Below are 27,449 nucleotides of genomic sequence, written 5' to 3' on the forward strand. Positions count from 1 at the left end.
GTCCCACGTGTCTGCTGTGCCCTTTCCCCTACTTGAGCCCCGCATGGTCCAATGTCCCTTGCGTGCATTCCGTGTGTCCTGTGCGGGTCCCACACGTCCCCTCTGTGTCCCACGGAAGTCCCCACATGTGCTCCCAGCACGTGCCCTGCTTGTCTCCAGTGTACGTTCCTTCATCCTGTGTGTCCCCATTAATCCCCACGCGCGCCCCCGATGTGTCCCCGATGTGTCCCCGCAACCCAGACACGTCCCTTACGCAGCACACATGTCGCATGTGTCCCTGCACGCCTCCCACGTGTCCCCCCGGCCCGTCCCGCGCGTGTCCCCCGAGCGGCCGCGCGCGGTCGCCGCGTCCCACCCGCTTCCCTCGCGTTCCCTTTAATTCCAGCGGGGGCGTGTCGGAGGCTGGCTCGGCCGGGCTCGCTGACGCCCGGTGAGGGGCACCTGAGGCACTCGGGCGGGGGCGGCAGGGCCGTGGGCCGGGGCCCGCAGGATGTACACGCTGACGCGCGGCCCCAGCAAACTCGCCACGCAGCGCCGCACAGGTACGGGGGGCGCGGGGCCGGGGGGCGCGGGGCTCGCTGCCCGCCCCGCCGCCCCCCTGACGCCCCGCGCTCCCCGCAGGTCCCACGCAGCAGGCGGTGGACAGCAGCAAACTGGGCGAGCTGCGGGGGCGAGCGCAGCCCGGCCCGTGGCCCCCCGCCAGGTGAGCCCCGCGGGCCGCTTGACCTTGGGACGGGGACCGGCCTGGGGCGGCCGGGCCGCTTGACCTTGGGAAGGGGAAGGGGAAGGGGAACGGGCCGGGCTGGGCCGCCCGGCAGGAGCGGGAGGGGGGCGCGGGCTCTCCGCTCGGTGCCGCTCGGCCCGGGGGTCTCAGCGGTGCTTGTGCCCGCACGCGTCCCGCGGAGCTCTGTGCACGCGTGCCGTGGGCAGCCCCGCGTCCGGGACGCACCGGAGTGCCGCTCCCCCTCCTTCCCCTTCCCACGGGCCAGCCCCTAAATCTCGGGGAGTGGGAGCAGGGGGTCACGCCGAAGAGGCGGCGCGGCGGGGTCCCGGTGCGGGGCAGAGCCGGGGCCGCGCTGGTCCAGCCCCCACCCGCCGGCGGCCCCGATTGCACAAACCGGGCGGCGGGGCCAGCGCCGGGCCCGCCCGCTTGGCCGCACCGCGCACCCACGGGCGCCGCGGAGCCCGCGCGGAGCTGGCGGTCCTCTCTGCCCCAAAAGCGAGGGCGACACTTGCTGGGTGAGTTTGTGTCCCGCAGCAATACCTGCAGCTGCTGGCTGGGTGCTGTGGGGTATTCCAGTGGCTGGGAGGTGGTGATGGGACCCCTAAGGAGATTCTTTCCAAACTTGAGGGCTGGAGTCACAGCACACCCAGACACGATAGTGGGACCCCGCTGTTTCTGCACCTCCTCTCCAGCTCCAAGAAGTGGATGGATGAGCCCCACCCCCCAGTCCCTCTCCTTCCCGGGATCTCTGGAATTCTGGAATTCACTGGAGTGGCTTCTGCCATGCTTGCCCTCCTCCTGCCTGCCCAGTGCCCCTGGATGTGGGGGCTTCAATGTCACTGCCCTCCCCAGCCCCTGCCTCTAGATCTGCAGGAGCTGCCTGCTCCCAGTCTCTCCTGCCCTCCAAACCCACTCCTAGGGCCTCTTAGACTTTGTCCCTTGAGGAACGTGGCTGTTGCAGACGTGTCCTGCCCTGGAGCTGGGCAGAAAAGCCAAAATACTGGAGTTTTGCACTGAACATGCTCCCAAGTCTCATCCCAAGCTCTGGTGGGGGTTGCTGCATCCAGGCAGGGAGTGGTTGAAGTGCTCCTCACCAGAGGGGATCCCAGCTCTGAGGAAGCCTGACCTGCTCCTACTTTTCAGAATGTAACATCCCAGTCCTGGGGCACCTTGTGTGCCCCATGCTGCGGCCAGAGCTGTTCCAGGGAACCTGAGTGCTTGGTCTGCAGAAAACAGCACATCCCCTGTCCAGTACCTGACTGGATTTCACTTCATTTCCTGATGTTCCTGCAATTTTAGTGGCAGATTCTTTATCTTAGGGATTGCACTTGGTGCTAGATTGGAGGGTGGGTGGGAGATGGGCAGCTGGTGCTTTTCCCCAGGGAGCTCCCCTTGCACCCCTCCTGTGTCAGAATCCCCTGTCCCTGGGGGCTGGGTCCCTTTCCATCCCAGTCCCTGGGGACAAGGCTGGGTGACTGCAGCTGTGGGCGAGTGTGTGCACCGTGGGGCAGCCCAGGACACCTGAACCACCCCAGTTCTTGCTGGGATGGGCAGAGCTGCCTGTGCCCTCATCCCCCCTTGCTTTCCTCCCTCCACAGCCCAGTGCAGAAACTCGTCTTCAACAGAGTGAATGGCAAGAGGCCCCCGCTGCTGCTGCAGCAGATCTCAGCCCCTGAGGAATGTTACACCCTGGCCCACGAGGAGAATGTCCGCTTTGTCTATGAAGGTGAGGGCAGAGGCTCCCTGGGGCAGCACCCAGGGGAGCTGGAGCAGATGGAGTCCCTCCCCAGCATCTGCACCATGCCGGGGACGTCGGTGGCAGTCGTGGAGTCCCCGGCCTGGGGACTTGCCCTCCTTTGCTCCACCTCCTGCTCCTGTCCCACAGCCCCCCACCCTGGGAACCCCCATCCCAAACCCATGCAGCGCTTGTTCCCCTCCCCAGCCTGGCAGCAGGTAGAGCAGCAGCTGGACGGCAGCCGGAGCGGGGAGAGCACCTGCGGCCCCGTGCAGTATGTGGAGAAAACCCCCAACCCCGGACTCAAAAGTAAGTGGGCAGTGGTTGTGGCACTTTGGGGTGCATCAGGCTCGGGGTGCAGTGAGTGGCTGTGGGCTCATCCTGCACCTGAACAGGGCTGTGGTGGAAGGACAAGGAGGATTCCAGTGCTGGATGTGCCAGAGGGGCTGGTTGGGTCTCTCCTCCTGGTGCTGAGGTCACTTTGGGGGTGCTGGGGGGAGACAGCTGGCCCCAGGCTCTGTGGTGGGGATGTTGCACTGTGTCCCTTGGATGTTCCACTCTGTTGCTGACTCCTCTGGCATTCCAACCCACCAAGGGGTTCAGCATCATGCTGGAGACAGAGGAGCCGCCTGTGGGGACCCACTTCTCCTGGGGCCAGCAGGAACAACTGAGCACGGGGACAACACTTGTCTGGTGGCACCTGGAGTCAGCAGCCTGCAGGTTCTTGCAGCAGCTGAGAGCTCCCCAAGGAAGAGAATGTTCCTGCAGACCCAGTCTGGCCTTTTGGGGACATGGCACAGGGGTGGAGGAGGCTTGGGGGTCTCATTAGATTGGATATCAGGGAAAGGTTCTTCCCCCCGAGGGTGCTGGGCACTGAACAGGCACCTCAGGGAATGGGCACAGCCCCAGGGCTGCCAGAGCTCCAGGAGGGTTTAGACAAAGATGTCAGGCCCAGGGTGGGATTGTTGGGGTGTCTGTGCATGGCCAGGAGCTGGGCTGGAGGATCCCTGTGGGTCCCTTCCAGCTCAGGATATTCTGTGATTCTGTGGTCATTTTTCCTGGGGTTTGGAAGAGGGCACCCAGAGCTCTGCTCCTGCTCCAGCTGTTCCCCTCTCTCCCTCCCTTCTTTTTCAGACTTTGTTCCCATCGACCTGGAGGAGTGGTGGGCACAGCAATTTCTGGCCAAAATCGAGAACGGCTCATAAAAGGGAAGAAAAGGTTGCGTTTGGTTTCTTTATAAGAGAAACGAAGCTGCAAGCAGCTGGTGACAGCCCAGCATCGGTGGTGTTCTTGAAGCACGTTTTTAAAAGATGCCCAAAGTGGAGTGAGCCAGCCCAGAGGGACCGGACCACAGCCATGCCCGGCCACGCGCCCTCCCCGTGCCCGGCAGAGGAGCAGCGTGCAGCCCCAGCCAGGATTCCTTAAGTGCCAGTTCTCGGACTGCTGCAGCTCCTGCAGCCTCCAGCTCCAGGGACACTGCAGTGCCACGCTGGGGACAAGGGAGCGGCTCCCCCCTGCAGCCACGGGGAGCACGGGGGGAGCTGCAGCAGGACCGCCCGACAATAAAGCGCTGAAACTGCCCGTGGAGATGCGCCTGTGGCATGGGGAGGAGGGGAAGCAGGGGCTGCAGCAGCGTGTCCCCTGCAGAGGGGATGCACCTGGCTGACTCCTGGCTCACTGGGAACCTGGCCTCTCTGCATTCACGGGGTTGGAGCCCCTCTTCCTTGCAGCTGCACCCTTGCCCCAATTCTGCCTCATGTCCTGGGGCTCAGCCAGGGGCTGGTGCCACCTTAGGTGATGTTTGGGATTGGTGGGGGGGCATTTGGGCATCTGCAACAGGGGCTGAGCGCTCTGGCTGTGCTCCAGAGCTGGGCTGCAGCATGTAGGTGGGCAAAGCTGCAGGAATGGGAGTGCCAGGACCAGCTGCCCGCTGCCATGGAGGCCAAAAGGCATTTTGAGTACCTGGCTCGAGGTGTCCTCCTCACCTGTGGTTGTTTCGGAGAGCTGAGAGAGGACAGTTGTGGCTGCCTAAGGTAAAAAGAATGGGCACCCCAACTTCGGCTTCTACAAAAAAAACTCAGCTGCTGGGCTTTTCCAAGTCAGACTGAGCTTTTCTAGTTCTGGTTTTGTAGGACACCCCTCTACCCCCATGTCTTTCTGCCCACGCAGAGAGCAGGAGGCCAGCACAGGCTGAATAGAGTCTGAATCCAAAGGAGGCCAGGAAACACCCGCTGGAAAAAAAAAAATCATCTTTATTATTCCTATGATGGGAACAAAAACCACAGTGCAGCCAGTGGGGAGTAGAAGCTGCCCAGGAGCAGTGTTGCTTCTCCCAGCTGGGAGGCCAGAGAGTGTCACAGCAGCCCCCAGCCCCTGCCCACAGAGCACTGCTGGTCCTGCTGCCCGCCCCGGGCTGGCACCCCTGGCACTGCGGCTGTGACTGAAATCAGGAGCAGCACCACACACAGCCTGCAGTGCCTGCCCCGCTGGCAGGCAGGGTGCTACAGCCCCTGGGACAGGGAAATGCTGCTTCCCGAGCACTTATTTAGGCCAGGGTGGCCCCAGAGTGATGGAGCTGGGGCCATGGACTGTCCCACCTGCCATGCCATGGCATCATGGGCAGTGTGGGGGTGACGCTGCCTCTGTGTCCCCACCCAGCACCAGAGCCAACAGCACATGGACTGTTGCTGCTGTGCTCAGGGCACTGCCAGCCTGTGGCACTTTTGCATCTCACCCCCTGAAACCTCCATGTTCCCACTGTTTCTCATCCCAGGAAAAGCCTGTGAGGATCTACTACATTTTGCTGTACTTCTCTTTCCAGAAAACAGTTCCTGGGAGTTTCAGCACTTCACTGTCCCAGCAAAAAGCATCTTCCCTTTTTCTTCCCTTCCTGGGAAAGTTACTGGTGCAGGGATTACTACCTGCATGGTGCCCTGGCAGTGGGTGGCTCTGCTGCCCACCAGGATGCTCCCAGGGTGCAATCCCTCCCTGCCAGCAACTCCAAAGGACTCCAAGGTGTCTAAGCAGGCCACTCACCTGCTGGCTGCTGACTAATAAAAACACACACCTTTAAGATCTGGGGGAATTCTTAGTAACATGATGCACCATTGATCTGAACAACATTATTAAGCAAGGGGAAGAAATGGAACAAGAATAAATGGTCAGTCACAAGGAAAAAAATGAAAACCCAACCCAAAAATATAACCAAACCCCTGACAATGCAATCACTGGGAGGGAATCAGCCCCCCTTGCCATAAATATTAATTATGTGCAATTGTGTGTAGTACTATAGTGCAAATAGCTCTGCATTGATCATGGGGCAGCTTCCAAGGGGCTGCCCCAGGTGATACAGGGACTAATGAAGGACAGACAAGAATCAACACAGATTTCCAACAAACAAACAAACAAAAAAACCCCAAGCCAGTCACTGGGAAACTCCAAGAAGGAGTTGCCTCCTCCAGCTGGGCCCAGGCAAGACTGGGCAATGCTGGTGACCAGCAGCATCCTGGAGCCAGGCAGGGGCAGGACAGGGCCTTTGTTCCCTGCCTGCTGCTGGCACAGCCTGGTCAGGGGCAGAGGGGATGAGGAGGGGGATGCAGGACAGGTATGGTCAGGTTGGAGCTGTGTGGGGTGTAAGAGGTGAGCTCTGCAGGACATGGGCACAGCGAGGGCTGTGCTTCAAACTGGTCCTGTGGCTGCAGTGCACAGTGTGGGGCGATGCTGCTGGCAGAACCCCTGCACGGGCACAACACTGAGACCAGCAGCATCCTTGGGCACCCTGTGACACTTCATACCCGTCCTACAGAGTGCAGCCAAGACCCTGCACACCCCTCACTCAGCCCACAGTGTCCCCTGGGACATTGTGGCACCTCTCACCCGTCCCTGCAGCGTCCCTGGGCACCCCTCACCGCCTCCAGCTCTGGCTCCCCAGCCATGCCCATCACGTGCTGTTCCTGGGGCTGAGTTCTGGCATTGCTCTATTGCTACCTCTCACCCAGTGCCAGCTCCTGGCACCACAGCTGCTCCCTTTGCACAGCTGGGGCCAGAGCCAGCTCCTCGGGCCAGGCTTGGCAAGCAGACAGTTTTCCCAAGCACTTAAAGGAGACAGGGCCTCCTCTTTCCTGTGCCAGACAGGAGCTGAGCCATCTCCCCCTGGCTGGACACAAAGTGCTCCCAGGGGCAATCCCAGCACAGCCTGCTGCCCCAAGGAGGGTTTGGATCTGAGCTATGTGACAGCCTCCTGCTAAAACCACGAGCAACCACCAAACAACACAGAGACATGCGGGTGAGGAGCACGGGGCAGCGTCCCGCTGGGTGTGAGCGACGGGCAGGGAAGAGCAGCGCAGAGGGGATCCCTCTCCTCCTCTGCCAGCCCAAGTCCAACACCCCTCTCCACCCATCCAAGCTCTCCAGGCTTTTTTGGGTGGAAGTTTTTTGCTGTATGGATGGAAGAAGACTGGAGAGTGGCAGTGTCACATGCACACACACACGCACGCACACGCACACCCAGAGCCGGTGGCAGCGGCAGGAGCGCTGCCATCCTCTCACCCCTCGGTGGGAAGTTTTACATTTCTACAGTATTTAAGACACGCCAATATATAAATTACTGTCTCTATATATACTATGTATAGGCTGAGGGCCAGTCCGTGATGAAGGGCACCGGGGGCTCATTTCCCTCTGTCCTCTGTGTAGTGCTGGAAGCGAGTGAAGCTCATGAAGACCTGCTCCAGGGAGATCTGGCTCACCGAGTAGTCCTCCAAGCGATACTTCTCTTTGGCTTTCTCCAGGGCCCCAAAGACCTGCAAGGGAAGGAAGGCAGGGACACAGGCAGCATGGGAGACTCCCAGGGCCACAGGGGGAGCTCCAGGCTCGGACAGGGAACACCATGCTGTGACAGGGAACCTCCAGGTGGTGGCACAGAAAGCAGAGAAAGCTTTTTTCACACCTTCCCTGGCAGGAGAGTGAGGGGAAGCCAGGAGTATCTGACACCATTTAAAAACATATGCTATGGATATGATTGTTTTACACATTTATATGTGATAAATGCATACATATATACAAATACATACATATATATATGACTATATATGTATTTTATATATATATATACACGCACACACATATCTGGGCTTGAATTGCTGCCCAAGGTTTCTGCTAACACATTATGTATACAAAATATTTATATAATATAGAAATAACACTTATGATACTATATACACTATACATAACCATTTGTATCTAGCATACACATAATTCTTATATTGAGCTACATATAATACACATATTTATAAACTCAGTCCAGTTTTTATATAATCCTATACATAGTTTTAATATAATCTCTATACTATGTACTCTCTCTATATATATTCTATATACTACTTGATATAAAGAATATATACTGCAGAGTATATAATCTATACAATCTATATAATTACCAATACCACATACACTATCGAGTACATATTATATACTGTATATTTACCATATACAGTATATGATATACACTACATCCAGTGCATGTAATGTACAGATAAATATATATATATACTCAGATACCGCATATGAGAACTATCTGTACACTATGAATATCTCTGTAGTATACATGTATTTACATATAGATAATGCACATGTAGACAGTATATAAGAGAGATATACTAGGTACACTCTATACATAACTCCGTATACTGTATGCAAAGGGTTACATACAGTATCTGTACTGTGGGTTTGTATGGATTGGTGTCCCTGAGCTAGGATCCCTCAGGATCAGTGGCTGGGGAAAGCCACCACCCACAGCCCGGTGGGACCACATGGTGCCTACGAGGCACCGTCTGAAGCCACTGCCAAGGGGCTCCTGGAGCTGAGGGGCAGGAGCAGGGAGGTGTCAGCACAGGGAAGTCATGCCCACCCATGCCACATTCCCACAGTGCAATGCAGCGTGGGGAGGATGCACCACTGAAAGCAAAGCACCAAGAACATGGGAAGGCGCAGGAGAAGGGTTCTCAGCGCCCCCTTACCTGTGCCCAGCTGAGGTTCTTGTTGGTCAAGTGGTAATGCACCATGCCCTGGTGCTCGTGCTTCAGGACACTGCCTGGGGAATTGAGCAGGGAGAGGCTCTGTGTTAGGGAAGGTGCTGAAGTTCACACCCAGCACCCTGCCCCTGCTCCGGGAGCAACCACTCCAGCAGCTCACGGTACCTGGAAAAGTCTTCTCCACGAAGGCCCTGAAGGCCTGCAGCTCACCCTCCTCCTCACTCCGGGTTTTGGCCAGCAAGGTGTATCCACTACCAAACTTGCTTTTGAGGTGCTGGGGGCTGCCTAGGCACTTGAACTGCCCGTTCACCATGATGGCCAATCGTGTGCACAGCGCCTCGCACTCCTCCATGCTGCAGGGAGAAGAGGACTCGTTCAGAGAATCCCAGGATGGTCTGGGTTGGAAGGAACCTTAAAGCTCACCTTGTTCCACCCCCTGCCATGGGCAGGGACACCTGCCACTAGAACAGGCTGCTCCAAACCCTGTCCAGCATGCCCCCGAATGCTTCCAGGAATGGGGCAGCCACAGCTTCTCTGGGCACATAAGCACCAGGACAAGAAGCAGAAGCTTCTGGGAAGTGGCTGGAGGTGTATTCCTTTCTCTCTGGACTCTTCGAGGAGGGAGATTTGGGTAAAGCCAGCCACTGGCTGCAGGCAGTGTATGCCCACCCACCAAGCCCTGGAGGTGTGTCCCATCCCTTGGATCCCACCACTGTCCCTGATCTCTCATGCTAAGACCTATCCAGGTAAGTGTCACCTGTGAGAGGTGAAGATGATGGATTTGCCACACTCCCGTGTCCGTGTCACTGCATCCCAGAGCAAGCGCCGGGCCACGGGGTCCATGCCAGTGGAGGGCTCATCCAGGAAGATCACAGGGGGGCCACCGATGAGGGCAATGCCAGCACTCAGCTTCCGCTTGTTCCCACCGCTGCAAAGGAATCACACAATCATTCAGGTTGGAAACGACCCGCGAGATCATCAAATTGAACCTTCAGGTGCAAACGGGAGCGAGGAATGGGGACAGAGCGCCACAGAGAGCACAGGGAGCAGCGTGCAAGAGGAGGGGCAGCGGTTTGCCCACGCCTGCTCTCACCTGTAGGTCCTGACGAGCTTGTCGGCGTGTGGCTCCAGGAGCAGCCCCCGCAGCATGTTCTCCACGCAGCTGCCGATGTAGCGCTCGGGGATGCCGCGCAGCCGCGCGTACATGCTCAGCGTCTCGCGCCCCGTCATGTGCTCCAGGAGGGCGTCGAACTGCGGGCAGTACCCGATCCGCTGCTGCACCTTGGGCCGAGAGGAGCGCACGGCAATCAGCCCAGGGCTCTGAGCTGCAGGTCCCTGAGCACCCACGGGTGGCTGGCTTTGCTTTGCTGCTCCTCTCGGGGGTTTCGCTCAGAGCGATGGCAGCTCTGAAACCATGGGTGGAACGAGAGGGAAATGCCTCCTGGAGCTTTTCAGCCGGGCTGACGTGGATGGACAGATGTGTCTCTGGACAGCAACTGGGTGGGCTCACAATGCCTCTGCCAAGCTGGTTCCTCACTGTGAGGGACCATTTTGGGGTGCCCAGGCTCTCAGAAGGAAAGCGCTGTGGAGCCTGGTACTTTCCCCCATGTCCTTGTTGCTTCCAGGGACAAGAGCATGAGAGAAGGCAGTTTCAGGGAAGGAATCAATCTGGGGTATGCTCTCAAGGAATGTTCTTCATGTCGGAACTTGTCCGGGATCCCTATTCACTTAAGAGTTGGAGTTGATGGTCCTTGTGAGTCCCTCCCAAATCAGAATATTCTGTGATATCTGGGACAGTGGTAGAGGAAGAACTGGACCAAAAGCCCAAGCCCTGCTCATCTCTTCCCCTTCCAAAGGGAGTGGGCAATTCCCAGCAAGGACAACCCTAGCAGAGGTCTGGAAAGGTTGATACACTCATTTTCGACACTATCTTTTAATATTTTCCACATTTCCAACTATGGAGATAAAACCCCTTTGATGAAGTGTTTGCTACCCTCACCAGGTTTGGCTTCCATTTGTATCACATCTGTAATCCCAGTGGAGAGGAGACTGCTTCCACATGGCCACATAATGGACAGCTGAGCCAGCCAAGGACACAATGTCCCCGGGATACTGTCTCTGCCTCTGGAACTGCAGCCATGTCCTCTTGGAGGCACCTGCAACGTGGCTCAGCCCAGCCAAATACAGGATGGTCTGCACCACCACCCTTGCCCCGGCAGCCTTGGGTACCTTCTTGATGTTGGCCAGAATGCTGTGGCCATCCACAAAGGCGTCCCCCGATGTGATGCTCTCGTCACCCGTCAGCATCTTGAAGGTGGTGGTTTTGCCCGCTCCGTTGAAGCCAAGGAGACCAAAGCACTCCCCTTTGCTGACGGCCAAGGAGATCCTGTCCACTGCCAGCAGGGACTCCCGGCTGTCATAGACCTGGAGCAGAGCACACACGAGCTGTGTCAGTGCCCCATGGCACGGCAAGGCAGCGGTGGCTTTGCCAGCCCCAGAGGACACGGCTCAGGTGGCAGCAGGATGCTCAGGTCATCTCGCCTCACCTTGGTGAGCTCCTTGATGACCAGAGGGCTGCTGAGAGATGACAGCAGTTCTGGTGGTGACTCCAAAACCTTCTTTCTCTCATCTGCCACGTCCCTGTCCTCTGGCAGCACAGACACCCTGTTCAGCAGGGCCACCTGAACACAGGGGGAAGACACACTCTGCGTCACCTGGATGCTGGGGGATGAATGGGCTCCTCCAGTGTCCCCAGCCCTGGCAGGGGATGCCTCATTCCCTTTGCCAATCCATACACTTAACAGGATTGGCTCCTCCAAGCTCCAGGGATGCTCCCTGGGAAGAGGATTTAGGAGATGAGGATTTAGGTGCCCTCCAAGCCCAGCTCACAGGGACTCCTGGGCTGGGCTTGGAGGGCACAGCTCCCTCCCATGTGCTTCACTCACCCATTTCCGCCGCCTGCAGATGCCACAGACCAGAGTTCTCAGTCTCCAGAGTAGGTTTGCCTCAATGAGGAAGAGGAGGAAGAGGAAGGAGAAACCCTGGATGGCCAAGGAGGTCAGGTACCGCCCAATCCCAGGGGTCTCCCAGGAAAAGTAGTTCATCTGATAACTGATATCTGAAAGAGGGAACAAAATCAACTCCAGGATCAATCCATACTTTGGGGAGGGGCAAATAAGCAGATAAACTCCAGAGGAGGCTGTGAGCGCAAAGCTTTGCCACACTGGCTCCATGCCCACAGCTCTTTCCAATGCTTCCCACAGGAGGATTTGGGTCTGCAGTGGATCTGGCAGAAGATGCCCAGTGGAGGCAGGCAGAGGACACAAATCTTTGGATTGGGATTTCTTTACTCATCTTTGAAACTTCCCCTAGCACACATTTTTCTTCCAAATCATGAGTAAGGTGGTCCAGTTAAGGAATGTTTTCCTATGTATGCTGTAATATGCTGCCCAGTTTTTGCTCTAAAATGATACCTGCAGCTACTGCCCAGGCAGAGGCCCCATGGCACTGCCCAGTTCCACCACCCACCCCACACAACCCCCCAGTGATGCTGTGGAGGTTGGCCAGGTGAGGATGCAGAGACTCACTGAAGGCCTTGCAGATGAAGATGGCTTCAACAGAGGAGGTGCAGAACTGAATGAACTCGTAGTTCTGGTAGAAGTCACTGATGCACTGGCCCAAGCAGTAATTGGGTAAGATGAGAAAAACTTTATCCAGGGTTTTGGAGAGGTCCACTAAGCCCAGCTCTGAAAGAGAACAGGTGGATCAATGGATTAGAGATTGCTGGTTTGGTGGATAAAGCCCTGCTACTGCCACGTTTAGAGGGAAACCAAATATTTAGTCACATTTAATGAGCGAGAATGGACTGTTGTAGTGTTTTATGGCTATTGTGGGCCCAGCCCTGGGATCAGAGAGCCCCCCTGGGGGCTGGGCAGGTACAGAGGGCAGTGACCCACCTGGGATGCTCATGATGGTGACGGCGAGGAAGGTGGCGGTGCCCGAGAGGATGTTGAAGATGGTGAGACGGGTGTAGGCTGTGGCTGCTACCGAGAAGAAGAAGCTGAGGAGGTACATGAGGGGGATGATGGCCCAGCCATAAAGGAGGAAGATCAGCATCACATCAACGAGGTGGCTGTCCTGGGTGAAGGCTTGCACGTTGAAGGCTTGGAATATCACCTGGGGCACAGCAATGTGGGGAGAAGGCACGTTTGGCTTGACCTCAGGTGATGTCTCCTTGTCCCAGCGGCCCAGGGTAATATCAGCACTGCACTGACCCTGACAGCCCCTCATAGATGGGTCCTACCAGCAGCCCATGGCTGTCCCCAGGGGAGGCCCCTTCTGCAGACTGAGATGCAGAAGGGCAGATCTGGGGAATTCCTCTCCAAGATCCCATGGATTTAACATTTTCTAGTCCCAACAGCAGAGTGTTCAGCTGCCAGAGGACACTGACCCAGATGGTTGGCCATGGTCCAGCTCCCAGCAGGACCAAGGGACAGCTTTCTTGCAGGTCCTTTTCTACAGAGACAAGGCTGGCCAGTGGCCTTGTCCTTCTCCCTGCACCCACACACATCCCAGAGGAGCAGCGCCCAGCACTCCCACCAAGGAGGAAGGCACTGGGGTGCCAGGGGTGACTCACCAACATCAGAGCACAAGGGATGAGGAAGTTGATGATGTCCCAGAGCAGGGCAGAAAGCCAGAAGTTGACCACATAAACGCCACTGACGAACTGGACGTGCTTGGCCTTGATGGCGCGTTCGCTGACCAGCAGCAGCGCGAAGGTGCTGGCGAGAGAGGCCATTCCATACAGCAGGTTGATAGCAATGGCAAACCCAGTCTGGCCCCTGTGGGGACAGGGGGACACATTAGGGCAGGGACACCTCAGCAAACCAGTGCTGAGGGTACACAGGACAGCATAGAATCATAGAATAGTCTCAGACAGGACCCACAGGGATCATCCAGTCCAGCTCCTGGCCCTGTACAGACACCCCAACAATCCCACCCTGTGCATCCCTGAGAGTATTGTCCAAACGCTCCTGGAGCTCTGGCAGCCTTGAAACCATGACCGTTCCCTGGGGAGCCTGCGCAGTGCCCCAGCATTCTTTGGTGGAAGAAACTTCTTGATTTTCAGCTTAACCCTTCCCTGACACAGCTTCAGCCATTCCTTTGGGTCCTGTCTCTGGTCGCAGAGAGCAGAGCACCTGCCTCTCTGCTGCCACTCTTGAGAAAGCTGTGGCCAGCACACCCACACCGGGCTTCTTGAAGAGGCTACATTTTGCCAACATGCTGAAGAAACACTCAAGGGAGACAGCCATCCCCCAGGCACAGCCCACCCTGCACACCACAAACCTGCAGCCTGCCTCAGTGAGGTCCCAGACATGGCCCCTCTGGTCGAGGTGAGGTTCAGAGGCCCTGGATGTGGGGTGTTGTAAAGAGCATGGCCACATGGCCTGCCCTGCTATGAGCACTCAGTAGAAACCAACCCCATCCAGTATCTTCAGGGGAACAGCCAGCCTGAGATGTGGATGTGGTGATGTGGCTGACAGGCTCAGCAGGGAAGTCATCTCCACAGCTTTGCTGCACAGACTTCCTGAGTGCAATCACAGCTACATTTGGGTCTAAGAAGCTCCAGCCTGGCTCTTCCACTGAGCCCAGCACAACCAAGACAACCTGCACCCGTGGGAGCCCTAGCAGGAAAGCGAGCCTATGCCATCACCACACGTACTCCATGAGCTGGTCCTTGGCCTTCTCGGTGATGTTGCGGGGCTGGGGGTAGTTGGTGACGGTGATGGAGGCGTTGGGGCCCGCCAGCAGCCTGAGGACGGCGTTGTCGGCCAGCATCAGGGCGGTGGCCGGGGAGTGGTAGGCCTGGTTGTTGAAGAGCGCCGTGACCAGCGTGCGGTTCCCGGCGCCCTCAAAGGAGGCGGCTGCGATGTAGTGCTCGTTGAAGGCTCCTCCTTCCTCCAAGGCTCGGGAGATGAGGTACTCCTCCAGCCCACCTGCCAAACACCACTGCTGTTACAGGCAGGCTCCATCACACCAGAGCTAACTGAGGCCAACTGGAAAAGATCCCAAACAGACTCAGCCCTGGTGGCCCACCCTAGTCCTGATCACAGAAACACACATCCATAGAATCTCCTGAGTTGAAAAGGACCCACAAGGATCGTCAAGTTCAACTCCTGGCTGTGCACAGGACACCACAACAATCCCACCTGAGAACATTGTCCAAAGCTCCTTGAGCTCTGGGAGCACTGGGACCATGACTATTCCCTGTGGAGCCTGTTCCAGTGGCCACAAACATGGGACTATGGAGAAGACAGCTCTGCTCAGGTGAGGAGAGGACCTGCCAATGATGCGACACTCCCGAGCAAGAAAGCATCGGATACGCCGCAGCTGGGACCTAAACCACTCACACCAGTGGCCTTTGGACACCCTGTCAGGCACCACCTGCGCCAGGGGCGCTCCCTGAGCCCTCACCCAGCACCTCCAGCGGTGACTGGCGCTGGGCATCCAGCAGCTCTGCGTACTGCTCCGCCAGCCGCTGCGGCAGCCCCGCGGCGCCCGACACCGAGAAAGGCACGACGGTCCGGCCGTAGGGCTCCAGCGTCAGCCGCAGCTGGGACGAGTCCCGCGGGCCCGGGAAGGTCTTGGCCACGACGAGGGCAAAGGCAGTGAAGATCAGAGGCACGAGGAACTGCGCCGCCACCATCTTCCAGTTGCGCCAGCTGTACATGGCCCGCTTCATGAACATGGCGTAGAACTGCTGGCAGCACAGGTAGAACTGCGAGGGGAGAGGCCAGGTGATGGTGAGCCCTGCCAGCTCTGGACATGCCACCCCATGCAGCTGATGTGGAAGATGACCCCAAACCACTGCCATCCTTTGTGCACCTGCCAGCCCGCAGGAGAGCCTCCTCTCCAGCTCAGCCTATCGAGGGATTAGCAGGGCAGCTGCCCAGCTCCAGCTCATCCAACTCCATGGCTTCTGAATGAGACACAGTCACTTTGAGATCCCAGGTGTTAAAAGCAGCTTTAGCCATGATCTTTACCTTCCTCCACCTCCCAGCAGCTGAGGCTCCCAAAGAGGATTACTACAGGGCAGGTGTCAGCCAGAGCAACCGGGTGAGCACCTGCGAGTGCCCAGCCCAGCCCCTGCAAACACCCTCTGTGCTTTTCAAACCCAGAAACATCCTCCTCCCCCTCTGCCTTTGAGATCTGCCCTTGAGAAGACAAGGGATATTGACCACAGGTGCTGAAGCAGCAGGGCATGAAGGGCTGCCAGGGAACTGGAACACGAGCCCAGTGAGGGAAGGAAGATGGATTTTCTCATCTTCCTTCTGGAAAACCCCAATGATGGAACAATGGCAGGTGGAAAACCACATTAGATCACCTCAAAGAGCAACTCGGATCCCAAGATTAAGGTGAAAAGAAACCCTACTAACCCTAAAAATAATTTGTCTTAACTTGAACTTCAATTCAATGTTCCAAACCACACACAACAAGAGCAACCCTGGGGGAGGCTCCACCTGGTAACCCTACTTCAAAGCCCTCCTTTCACAGTCCCCTCCCCGTTCCTGCTGCACTGACCCCCAGCACTCACCCCCGTGTTGAGCTTGATGCTGGAGCAGTCCTCAGTAATGAGCGCGCCGCTGTCATCCGTCATGTCCGTCATGCCGCTCAGGCTGCTGGAGTCATCCACGGCCCAGTCGTTGGAGCGTCTCTCGTGCTGGTACTGCAGGGCAGGCAGCTGGATGGCCTGGATATCCATGCTGGAGTCCACGAGCTTCCCAACCCTGTGCCAGGAGGGAAAGCGGGTGGTGAAACAGATCCAGGCAGGATACAGCTGTTCTGAGCTGGGGGAGCCAATGCCAAGAGACCAAAGCCAACAAGTGCCCCGGAGGGCAGTGCTGGACAGCACCAAAGCACACGGGCACTGGTCACCCCCCTGCCTACCTGAGGAACACCTCCTCCATGGTGGTGACTGAGGCGCCATAGCTGGCAATGCCCAGCTCCTCCCGCCTCTGCTCCAGCTCCGTGAACAGGGCCTCAAACCTGAGCAGAGAAGGGAGACATCAGACACTGACACTCGTGGGAGGGGGCACTCAGGGGTAAAGACCCTCTGGGCATCAGTCCTGCAGCTGGCTGGAGTCTTGCATCCAACTGCAGGGCGACCTGTGGCATTGAGCACTCCACTGTCCCCAAAGGCAGATTTTGGTCTCCACTGGCTGTTCGTTCTTGCCTCAGCTATCACACAATCATGGAAACACAAAAGGGTTTGAGTTTGGAATGAACCTTACTGACCATCTCGTTCCACCCCCTACCATGGGCAGGGACACCTTCCACTATCCCAGGGTGCTCCAAACGACGTTGAGTTTGGCCTTGGACATTTCCAGGGATCCAGGGACAGCCACAGCTTCTCCGGACACCCTGTGCCAGGGCCTGCCCACTCTCACAGTCAAGAATTCTTTCCCAATATCCCATCTAACCCTGCCCTCTGCCAGTGGGAAGCCATTCTCCCTTGTCCTGTCCCAAATCCCTCTTCAGCTCTTCTTGAGCCCCTTTATGCCCTGGAAGGGGCTCTGAGTTGTCCCTGGAGCCTTCTCTTCTCCAGGTGAGCACCCCCAGCTCTCCCAGCCTGAGTCCAAAACAGAGAGGCTCCAGCCCTTGGCCTCCATGGACTTGTTCCAGGAGCTCCACATCCTCCTGCTGGTGCCTCCAGACCGGGAGGGAGCAATGCAGGAGGGGTCTCAAGAGAACAGAGCAGATGGAGACAATCAGCTCCCCTGACCTCCTGGGTCCCCAGATCTGATTTCAGAGCCAGAACATCCTGCCTCACGTGTGCCACCCTCAGCACTACAGGAGGAGCTGAATCCCACTTTCCATGGCCAGTGCTGAATGCAGGGAGCAGCTCCCCCTTCCAGCACGCCTGTGAGACAGTGTGTGAGGACAAGGGGACCCCCAGGGAGGGGCAGCAGAGGACAATGTCGTTACCTGTGTGTGCTCTCCTTGGGCAGGATGAAGGACAGCTCTGCCCCGGCATTACTCTCCATGGTGGCATTGGGCACGTACTGGCAGATGAGGCGGGAGATCTCCCCCAGGTTGCAGTAGGGCTCCTTCACCATCACCATGTGATATCCTGCCCCTGGGGGGAGCCACCAGAGAAGGGAGGGCAGGGTCAGTCCCAGTCCAGCCCAGCCTGGGCAGGGGCTGGAATGGAGAGGGATGCACACGCACTGCTTTGCACCAGACATGGACACGATGCAAGAACAAATATGGGGATGGGCCCCAGGAGAGGCTAAACAGCAGGATGGGGAGCAACCAGCCATCAGGCAAGGAGCAATGGATCCCCTCCCTGCTCTCTCTACCCCTCCTGCTCCTCCCTGGCCAGGAGAAGACACGGAGCACAGCCTGCTCTGCTCCCGTACCGTATTTGCGCTTGAGGAAGAGCGAGGAGCCGCAGCACTGCAGCTCGCCCTTGGCCATGATGGCTATGCGGTCCCCCAGCAGGTCTGCCTCGTCCATGAAGTGAGTGGTCAGCAGGATGGTTCTGTTGCTCCTCTGCTGCTGCAGAAGATCCCACGTGGCTCTGCGGGAGGCTGGGTCCATCCCCGACGTGGGCTCATCGAGCATCACCACCTGCACTCAGGAGATGGGAGCAGGTCAGAAAGGGCTGAGGGAGGCCCAGCAGCACAGGAGGGGACAACCTCAGGGCCCAGGAAGAGCCTTGGCCTCACAGCAATGATTTGGGAGCAGCTACCAGACAGCAGAGCCTCAGGGCATGACCCTCGGAGTGGGGATGCTCCTGCTCGCTCGCTGCTGTCCTTGCTTCTCCCACTGGCTCACCACAGACGAGGAACAGCCTCAGAGCCAGCCCAAGGACCTGCACTGGCCCCAGGTGTGAGGTGAGCCCAGCAAAGCCACCTGCCTTGGAGTCCCCGATGAGGGCGATGCCGATGGACAGCTTGCGCTTCATGCCCCCGGAGAGAGCCTTGCTCAGGGAACGGCGCTTGTCCTCCAGGCTGAGGATCCTCAGGATGTGGTTGATCTCCTCAGGACACTTGGAGGCTGGGTATCCCTTCAGCTGCCAGACATGGGAAGGGAGGGATGAGCCCACCTGCAGGGCTGCCAAACCCCACCAAACTCCCTATTCCATACGCAGACAGGAAAGTGGGGAAGCAGAGATGGACCCTGCCCACCCCTGCAGGAGCTGGCACAGCTGGTGGGAGTGGCTGCATGGAGTTGTGCTATCTGAGACTCTCCACTCCTCCACCAGCCCGCAGATGAGGTGGGAAGAGGATGCAAGGGCTGTTCTGCTTATCATGGAATCACAGAATAGCTTCGGTTGGAAGGGTCCTTAAAGATAATTTAGGCCAAGGGCAGGGACATCTTCCACTATCCCAGGGTGCTCCAAGTCCTGTCCAACCTGGCCCTGGACACTTCCAGGGATCCAGAGGCAGCCACAGCTTCTCCAGGTAACCTGTGCCAGGGCCTCACTACCCTTACAGGGAAGAATTTCTTGTGTATATCCCGTTTAACCTTGCACTCAGTGTGAAACCATTCCTTTTTATCTTGTCATCCCAGGCCCTTATCCAAAATCCCTCTCCTGGAACCCCTGTAGTCACTGCAAGAGGCTCCAAGGTCACCCTGGAGCCTTCTCTTCTCCAGATGAACACCCCCAGCTCTCCCAGCCTGACCCTAGAGCAGAGGTGTTCCACCTTCAGACCATTTTTGGACCCACTTGATATATCTCACCACACTTCCCCACCTCCAGGAGCCCAGGTGCCACCCCCAGGGCTGTCTCCCTGCACAGTGCCAGGCTCACCCCTGCATAGAAGTGGAGGTGCTCTTCCACTGTCATGCTGTCGAAGAGGACGTCGTGCTGGGGACACAGCCCCAGGCTGCGGCGGATCAGGACCATGTCCTGGGAGATCTCGTAGCCATTGATGTAGGCCTGCCCGCCTGTCGGGGAGTGCAGACCTGTGGGGAGCAGCACACAGCAGCTCAGGGTGACCTCAGTGGCAAAGAGCCAGTGGAAATGTGGAGGGTCCTGATGAGTATTCCCCCCTGCCACCTTTCTGCCAAAAGGCAGAGCAAGTTTGTCTCGTGCTCAGGCTGGGATACAACAGCTTCCCCCTGCCCACAGGATGGGCTGCAGGGTGCCCATAGGTGGGAACTGGGCCACCAGTGCAGAAAGGAGAGGAACAGGCAGGTCAAACATGGTTCTGAGCCTTGCAGAGAGCCAGGCAGGGCCAGGGCAGAGTTCCAGGAATGTCCCATGAGCCTCCCGAGTTGCCAAGAGCAGCTCAGAGCAATAGAGAACAGCAGAGGACCATCAAAGGTCACTGTGTCCATCCTGCCAAAATAGGTATCCTGGAGCCCAGTAGATCAAGAATGACAAACACCAGTTCCACCTTATCTGTGTTACCATGGCAAAGCCTACAGAGAGCAATCCTACAGCAGGTCCAGTCTCTTCTCACAGCTCTCCAGCACAAATCCTGGCTGCCATTTCACCCACTGGCTGGTTCCACTCTTGTAGAGTGCTGACCAGGGACACCCCCATGCTCCTTCCATCTCCCTCTCACTAACCTGGCACTCCCAGCCAATAGCTCAGGAAACTGAAATTGCTCCAAGGAAGATCGAAAACCCCTCCCTGCCCTCAGAGACAGGGTCTTGCTCTTCTTTGAGAGTAAAGCCATCAGTTCTTGCAGCAGCATACTCCTACCTGTGAGCATGGACAGAGTGGTGGTCTTCCCAGCACCATTGTGTCCCAACAGGACGGTGATCTGCCCCTCGTACATGTTCACTGTCAGGTCCTTCACTGCCTCTTTTGTCTTGTTCCCCACTTTGAAGACCTGTGGAGATCAAGTCTGTGAATTGGTGCTGTGCTTCAGGCAAGTGCCTCAGCTCTATCCAGCAGGCAAAGCCTGGGATGCTCACGGGGTGTTACCAGGAGACAACAGGTCTAATTCAGGTTAAATTCAGATGTCAACAAGTTAAATACAGATGTCACCGCATCTCTAAGTGCGCAGCACTGCATCCCACCACAAAATGCAGCCAGCTCTGGGGAAGAGCCATACCCAGCCCCAGGGCAGCACAAGGATACAGAAGCTGCCTGCAGCCATCGATTTTACAAAACCAACATTATGGTGTGTTTGTGCTCTGCTGAGCAGTCAGTACCTTGGACAGGTGCTTTATTTTGATGCCTGACACGAGGTCAGCTGGTTCCTCCTCAATGTACTGACTCTTCAGGGCTTTCTCAGGGTCCTCCTCCTCCTCCTTCTCTTTCCCCACAACAGTCCTGGGCCGCCCGCACCAGTACGAGGGCTGATGGAGGAAGGGAGAGACAGAAATCAGGCACAGGCAGAGCCCATCTCTCTATCCCAGCCTTGGCCACTCTCCTCCTCCCACAGACACCTCCCAAGGATCTCCCAGACTGCTCTCCTTGGCCTGGGAATTACCAACCAGAACATCTTCAGCAGGCAGGGCTGACACAGTGGAACAGCTCCTCCTGCCTTCCCCCATCTCTCCCTTACAGCAGGACTGCCTGTGCTTACACAGCAGCTTTTCTGCATCTTCATCTCCATGGAAGAAATTCCACTGAGAAGTAAAATCACTCAGGCAGAATCATCCTGCCCAGGAGAGCCCGTGGATGACCACCCCCTCCAAAACCCCTGAGAAACACTAAACACAGCCTGGGGTCCAGCTGCTGCAGTTTCAGTTTCTTTTTTTTGACATGGCTCTCTAGGAATAAAACTAAGTGTTTGGGACCTTAAATCCCAGTGGGAATAACAATTCAATAACTCCTGGATGCAAAGCCAGCTTTTGTCAATGGCTGCATCTCTGTTTCCCTGGTCTGACTGCAAGAGGGAGTGAGATGCTGGAGTGAAACCACTCTGAGATGAGGAATTTGGAAGGGAGAAGGAAAAGCCTCTCTATCAAATAACAAAGGATCCATCTCCAAACAGAATATATTCTGTCTGCAGCCGTGTAGCCGCAGTGCCCACTGCAGCTGCAGAGGGTGACGCCAAGTGTTTGGCTTGGCTGAGCGAGGGTGGATCGGCTGAGGGGATGACAGTTGTCACCCACCCCCTGGCACGTGGCGGCTGGCAGTGGGACACAGGTCACCCATGCCCACCTCATGGCAGTGCTCACGGGTGTCAATAGATGGATCTGGTTGCTTCCACCTGGGGATTCTCTCCAATGCCTTTGCTTGGGCCTGGAGACATTTAAGAACACCCTGCATGCCAGAAGTGCTGGGAGAGAGCTTTAAAGCCAAGACGACCTTCATCCACAGTAAAAAGCTACAGCTGCATCAGCCTTCAGTGAGGACATGCTGCAGACCCCATGGTTTTGGAGGTCAGATGGTGCCACCCTCACCCATCAAACTAGCCTACTGCACGGCACAGAAGTGGTGACTGTCCCAGGTGATGCCCCCCAAGCCCAGGGAAGGGGTGCAAGCAGTGCTCACCGTGAGGAAGAAGTACCAGGGCTGTGGCACACCGTACTCCCCAGGGAACACGGCCTCCACATACCAGGCCACCACGCCATACAGCACCGAGTCCAGGAGCAGCATCCCCAGCACATGGGCCAAGGTGAAGTTGTCATCCACGCTGACAGGCTTCATGAGGTCCCTCCACTGGATGCCAGTCCCTGCAAGGCACATGGGACACTGCTATCTCTGCATCCCCAGGAGGACCATCTTCTCCAGGACTGGCAGAGAGCAGCCCCTCTGCCAGCTCACAGCTCCCTAATCAGAGCACCTGCACAGCCCTATGGTCCTCTGCAGATGGAGGGAAAAGAGGCACTGACACCTCGAGGCTCCCCACCCCACGATGCTCCCTCCATGCCATTCTCAGCCACTGCCTGGGAAGAAACAATCCCTTCTCCAGCATCACCCCTCCAATCATTACAGCCACCGAGCTACTGCCACACCTAGTAAATGCATGGTTCTGCATGGAACCAACAACAGACTCTTTTCAATTAAAGAAATTAAGGATATATATCGTGAAGTAGGAAACGCAATGGTTCCCATCCATTAGAACAGAATTCCTTTGGTAATTGAAGTGAGGATGGCATTTTGCACAGCCCAGGAGCATAGGCACAAGTTTGGAGAGCCCTGGCATGGGAGCAATCAGCTCTAGTAAGAAGAAGGAAATTGCTTCTTCTCTCCAATGTCTCCTCACCAAACCAGTCCCACCCCACCACAGTATCAGGCTGACAGGAAGGGGATGCTCCTCTCCCCAGGAACAGATGGTCCTGCTCACCTTTCCCTTCAAACATGCCGATGAGCTGCGCCCCCATGGCCATGGCCACATTGGAGATGAGGCAGGATGCCAGCTTCTGGCTGTGGGACATCAGGTCGTAGCGTGGCGAGATGAAGAAGTAGGGGATGTAGGAGAAGAAGTAGAGGAAGCCGCCAGCGGCAGCCGCAACGTTTGCTGCCAGCACAGGGAAAAGCGGGAGGGAAAGCGTCAGGGTGATGCCACCCAGCACTCCTCACCAGCTTCCCACCCAGGGACATTCCGGATTTGTGCACAAAGCGCAGTTATGTGGGGGCAGGACAAGGACACACCCACACCCCACAGCAAGGCAGAAGCCTGACCCCAACCCCAACCCCAACCCCATGGAGGCAACTGCAGAAGCCCCCCACTCATCCCAGAGCAGAATCTGGGGTCAAGCCAGCCAGATGAGGCCCTAAGACAGGAGCTGGTCATAGTAGCAGGGAATGGGCTGGGTTGGAAGGGACATTAAAGACCATCTCACTCCACCCCCTGCCATGGGCACGGACACCTTCCACTATCCCAGGTTGCTCCAAACCCCATCCAGCCTGATCTTGGGCACTGCCAGGGATCCAGGGACAGCCACAGCTTCTCTGGGCACCTGTGCCAGGGCCTCTCCACCCTCACAGGGAACGATTCCTTCCCAACAGCCCACCTAACCCTGCCCTCTAGCAGTAGGAAACCATTCCCCCTTGTCCTGTCCCTCCAGGCCCTTGTCTCAAGTCCCCAGCTCTCCTGGAGCCCCTTTAGGTCCTGGAAGGGGCTCTGAGCTCTCCCTGGAGCCTTCTCTCCAGGTGAACACCTCCAGCTTTTCCAGCTTGTCTCCAGAGTAGAGGGGCTCCAGCCCTTGGACCTGCTCTGTTTTGGGAAGCAACAGTACCCACATCCCTTTCCACACACTGTGCAGAAAATGCAGCCAAAAATGGGAAGAAATGCCTCCTCCACAAGTCAAAGGGGTCAGTAACAAAAGGAGGCAGCGTGGGGGGACTCACCTCGTGAGAAGAAGGTGCTCACCATGAAGTTGAAGGAGATGGAGGAGATGGAGAAGATGGCGAGGAAGGTGAACACCAGGGTGGGGTCACTGTTGGTGAGCACCGCTCCCTGTTCGCTCACCTGCCAAGAAAACCTTGTGAAGCCCAGAGCTGCTGGAGGCAGCCGTGGCTTTAGCAGCACAGACCTGATGTTCTCCAAGTGATGGAGACAAACTGAGATGGGTGAGAACACCCCGAAACTCCCAGACCACTCCAGAGGGAGGAAATACAGATTGCCCTGGTGGGATGCAGCCTGCGGGGCAGGGGACACCCTGGCCAACATGCAGACAGCCCCCTCCTGTTTCCCCTGGGTGGGCACATGCAGAGGGGAGAGCTCAAGGCCCTGCAGAGGCTGTGGGAGCAGGGTGGTCCTGCTCTGCATGCTCTGCATGCCGTGTCCCTGGGCTCCAATCACCACCTTCCTCCGGGGGGAGTCACCCCTGCCATGGCTGCAACTGTGGGGCAGCACTGCCCATTTCAGTCTGGGAAACCCAAATTCCCTAATTCTTTGGAGGAGCCCTGGGACACCAGGACAGTCTCATGGCAGAGTGGCCCTGTCATTCCTCTGCCTTGCCAGCACAGAGTTTGTGGCCTGGGGACAGACGCTCACCTTGACACAGAAGAGCAGAGTGACGAAGAACACAGACACCAGGAGGAAGAGGAAGAACATGAGGAACCAGGCGCTCCAGTGCAACCAGTTGCTGAGGCCCATCATGTGCATGTACTCCTGTGGGAGGTCACAGTGTCACCCACGGCTGCACCCACACTCTCCAGGCACGGCTGGGGCGAAGCACAGGTGGCTTTGCCTCGTGGCACAAGCAAAGAGGTGGCAGCCCCAGGCACCACCAGAGTGGTCCTGCCCAGCCATCACATGGCATGGTGTCCCCCACCTCCCCAAACAACGGCTGCCACCACTACAGGAGTTCCCAGAGAGTGGGGCTGAGCCCAAACCCAGAGCAGGGTGCCAGTGGTGCCACCAGGGCCACTCAGCACAGGGCAGGACACCCAACCCCTGGGGGAAGCCAAGTCCTGGTGTTGTAACCACGTGGCTGAGCTCCAGCTGCCCCCACAGCACACGCACAAAAGGCAAAAACCTTCCTTCAAACAGGCTGAACTCTTGAATCCACAAACTCTGGAAATCACACATGTTGCCCTCTCTCCCAGCCCAGGAGAAACACCATCCCTGTGTCCCAGCACCCCGGGTTGCACAGCAAGGAGAGCCCAGCCTCCTCATGGCAGCAGGATTAGCAACATTCTTCCCTGGGGCTTGCTAATCCGCTGCTATCTCCCCCTCCTGCTCACTGGCTCTACAGCCAGCACGGATTTTGTTCCTAAACTAAAGACACCATCCATTGGGAAAAGCTGCAGAGGGAGGGGAGCACATCCCAGCTCTCACCTTCAGCTTCTTCTCCTTCTCATGGACGACGGCGCGGACGATGTTGAGCGAGGTGTAGGTGAAGCTGAGCATGAGCAGCAAGGGCAGCTGGTTCTGGATGGCCAGGAGGAAGAGGTCGTTGACATAGGCAGGGAAGGGGAAGCGCTGCACCACCACGGTGATGTTCTCCAGCAGGCTGGCAGAGCTGGCACTGGCGTGGTACTGCATGATGGCCCTGTCCACCGCGTGCTGCACCGCCAGGAACCCCTCCCGGAGATAACCTGCACAGCAAGAACCACACCGGGAATAGAGACGGGGTTCGGAGGGACAAACAGCCTTTGTGGGAAGGATTGCATGGGAAGAGGAAAGGGGACTAACACTGGAGTGCAGAGGAAAAGCAATATCAGCATCACTGTGACACAGGGGACCGGGGAAGGACTGACACCACAGCAAATTCATGGAATCGCTGGTTTGGGTTGGAAGGGACCTTAAAACTTATCTTGTTCCACATCCTGCCATGTGCAGGGTAACCTTCCACTACACCAAACCAGGTTCTTGCAAAACCATCATTTAGAAGGAGCTGCCAGGAAAACTCTGTTCAATGGGGAGATTCTCAGTCACTATCAACCACCACAGGTCACTGGGCTTGTGTTTCACTCTTTTTTCTTTTTGTAAACCAGAAGAATAAACAATACTACACAGGCTGTAGTCAGAAAATGTGTACCCTGTGACTCACATGTGTGGTGTAAATTTTTGTGCATTAGAAAACACTGAAAATATTTTAATTTCCCAACAGCATCTCCCAAGTGGGAAGGGACCCACAAGGATGGATCAGAGACTCCAGCTCCTGGCCCTGCACAGACATCCCAACAATTCTACCCTGTGCATCCCTGAGAGAGCTGTCCAAACAGTCCTGGAGCTCTGGCAGTCTCGGCAGCCTCGGGGCTGTGCCCATTCCCTGGGGAGCCTGGGCAGTGCCCAGCACCCTCTGGGGGAAGAGCCTTTTCCTAATATCCAATCTAAACTGCTCTTGACACAGCTTTAGAGAACAAAACAAATTAAAATAGTTTATTTTTAAGTGGAATTGCTGTCAAATGTTACCTCAACAGGAACTTAAATTCTCTTACAAAACCCCAAATGAACATTTTGAAAGTCAGTTGGCTAAAATGACCCATAGAGAGAGAAGATAACAGCAGAATTATGAGATTGGGAACTTTGTTTGATATTAACTCATGTACTGAGTAAACACTTTGGGGCTCTGCTTTATTTACACACTGCAAGCAAAACCTGTTTGCCCACTTCCTCACCCTCACTCTCCCTGGACACTGCAATCAAATACAGTGGGAGAAATCCCACTGAGGGAAATATTCCCTTTGCCACCAGAGGAGGAGTTCCCAAAAATCCCGTCCTAAGCCAGCACCAGTTCCAACAGTGTCCCTGCTGGCTCATGCTCTGCTCGTGGTTTGCCTGCCCTTAAACACTGCAAACCACAGAACTGCTCTATTTACTTTTCAAGTACTTAAGCAGTACAATAAACATGGGGCAGTTTGGATAGTGAAATAAAATTTCCATTAAAAATTGAAATGGGAAAAAATTAAATTTTAAAATTATTCATGCAAATAAAAATTTATTTTTATCCAACCCTGCCCAGCAGAGGTGCCCAGAGGCCAAGCAGTGCCCATGAAGTCACAGGATAAAATTTAAATAAAGAATAGCTATAATGAATATGACAAAATTGCAAATATAATCCAAGTACATCTAAGTAATGAAAAATAATTCAACAAAATAAAGTTTAAAAATAAAATTATTATTTATAATAATTTTTATAATTATTATAATTTTTATAATTATAAATAATAATTATTTCTAATAAATATATAAATAAATATTAAGAAGCTCTATAGTTACTATTTAATATTTAAATATTAATTTAAAATTGTGTCATTATTTGATGAATTATTTATATATGCACAAAACTGAATATAAACATCTATAGAAAAGCATAACCATTTAACTATTTATATAGTAATAAAGATTAATATGTAAATTTTAAAAATTAATATACAAATAAATATTTAATGCTTATATTTACATAAAATAAATATATGCTTATAATAAACAAATATTTAATGGTTTAATTAATTTAATTATATAATTAATTATATTAATGATACAATTAATTATTTTTTATAATTATATAATATATAATTATATATACTTATATAATTATTAATTAATTATACAATTAAATTAATTGTATAATTAATTAATAATATAGAACA

General features: G+C 55.6%; 2 protein-coding genes across 2 annotated transcripts in view; one reads left to right on the plus strand and one right to left on the minus strand.

Annotated features, from left to right (window-relative positions):
* Positions 1-377: 377 nt before the first annotated feature.
* MCRIP2 (MAPK regulated corepressor interacting protein 2) lies at positions 378-4,040 on the plus strand. Its single transcript, XM_030285161.4, has 5 exons — positions 378-542; positions 622-703; positions 2,323-2,450; positions 2,667-2,768; positions 3,594-4,040. Exons 1-5 carry the CDS (start codon positions 491-493, stop codon positions 3,662-3,664), a joined length of 435 nt encoding a protein of 144 aa, XP_030141021.1. The 5' UTR covers positions 378-490; the 3' UTR covers positions 3,665-4,040.
* Positions 4,041-4,695: 655 nt separating this feature from the next.
* ABCA3 (ATP binding cassette subfamily A member 3) overlaps positions 4,696-27,449 on the minus strand; it is a 32,104-nt gene continuing 9,350 nt past the window's right edge. Inside the window, exons 6-31 of the mRNA XM_030285154.4 lie at positions 25,189-25,448; positions 24,403-24,519; positions 23,754-23,874; positions 22,747-22,920; positions 21,951-22,132; positions 20,660-20,806; positions 20,205-20,334; positions 19,305-19,459; positions 18,408-18,563; positions 17,908-18,118; positions 17,474-17,624; positions 16,436-16,534; positions 16,083-16,275; positions 14,963-15,266; positions 14,211-14,484; positions 13,125-13,329; positions 12,445-12,664; positions 12,076-12,234; positions 11,434-11,606; positions 11,035-11,169; positions 10,718-10,912; positions 9,582-9,769; positions 9,246-9,416; positions 8,654-8,841; positions 8,474-8,547; positions 4,696-7,258 (exon numbers count right to left, since the gene is read on the minus strand). Coding sequence (XP_030141014.4) covers positions 7,127-7,258; positions 8,474-8,547; positions 8,654-8,841; positions 9,246-9,416; positions 9,582-9,769; positions 10,718-10,912; positions 11,035-11,169; positions 11,434-11,606; positions 12,076-12,234; positions 12,445-12,664; positions 13,125-13,329; positions 14,211-14,484; positions 14,963-15,266; positions 16,083-16,275; positions 16,436-16,534; positions 17,474-17,624; positions 17,908-18,118; positions 18,408-18,563; positions 19,305-19,459; positions 20,205-20,334; positions 20,660-20,806; positions 21,951-22,132; positions 22,747-22,920; positions 23,754-23,874; positions 24,403-24,519; positions 25,189-25,448 — 4,514 coding nt within the window. The 3' untranslated portion in view covers positions 4,696-7,126. The remainder of the gene's footprint in view (positions 7,259-8,473; positions 8,548-8,653; positions 8,842-9,245; positions 9,417-9,581; positions 9,770-10,717; positions 10,913-11,034; positions 11,170-11,433; positions 11,607-12,075; positions 12,235-12,444; positions 12,665-13,124; positions 13,330-14,210; positions 14,485-14,962; positions 15,267-16,082; positions 16,276-16,435; positions 16,535-17,473; positions 17,625-17,907; positions 18,119-18,407; positions 18,564-19,304; positions 19,460-20,204; positions 20,335-20,659; positions 20,807-21,950; positions 22,133-22,746; positions 22,921-23,753; positions 23,875-24,402; positions 24,520-25,188; positions 25,449-27,449) is intronic.

Source organism: Taeniopygia guttata, chromosome 14 (genome assembly GCF_048771995.1).
Source record: "Taeniopygia guttata chromosome 14, bTaeGut7.mat, whole genome shotgun sequence".
Taxonomy (NCBI): domain Eukaryota; kingdom Metazoa; phylum Chordata; class Aves; order Passeriformes; family Estrildidae; genus Taeniopygia; species Taeniopygia guttata.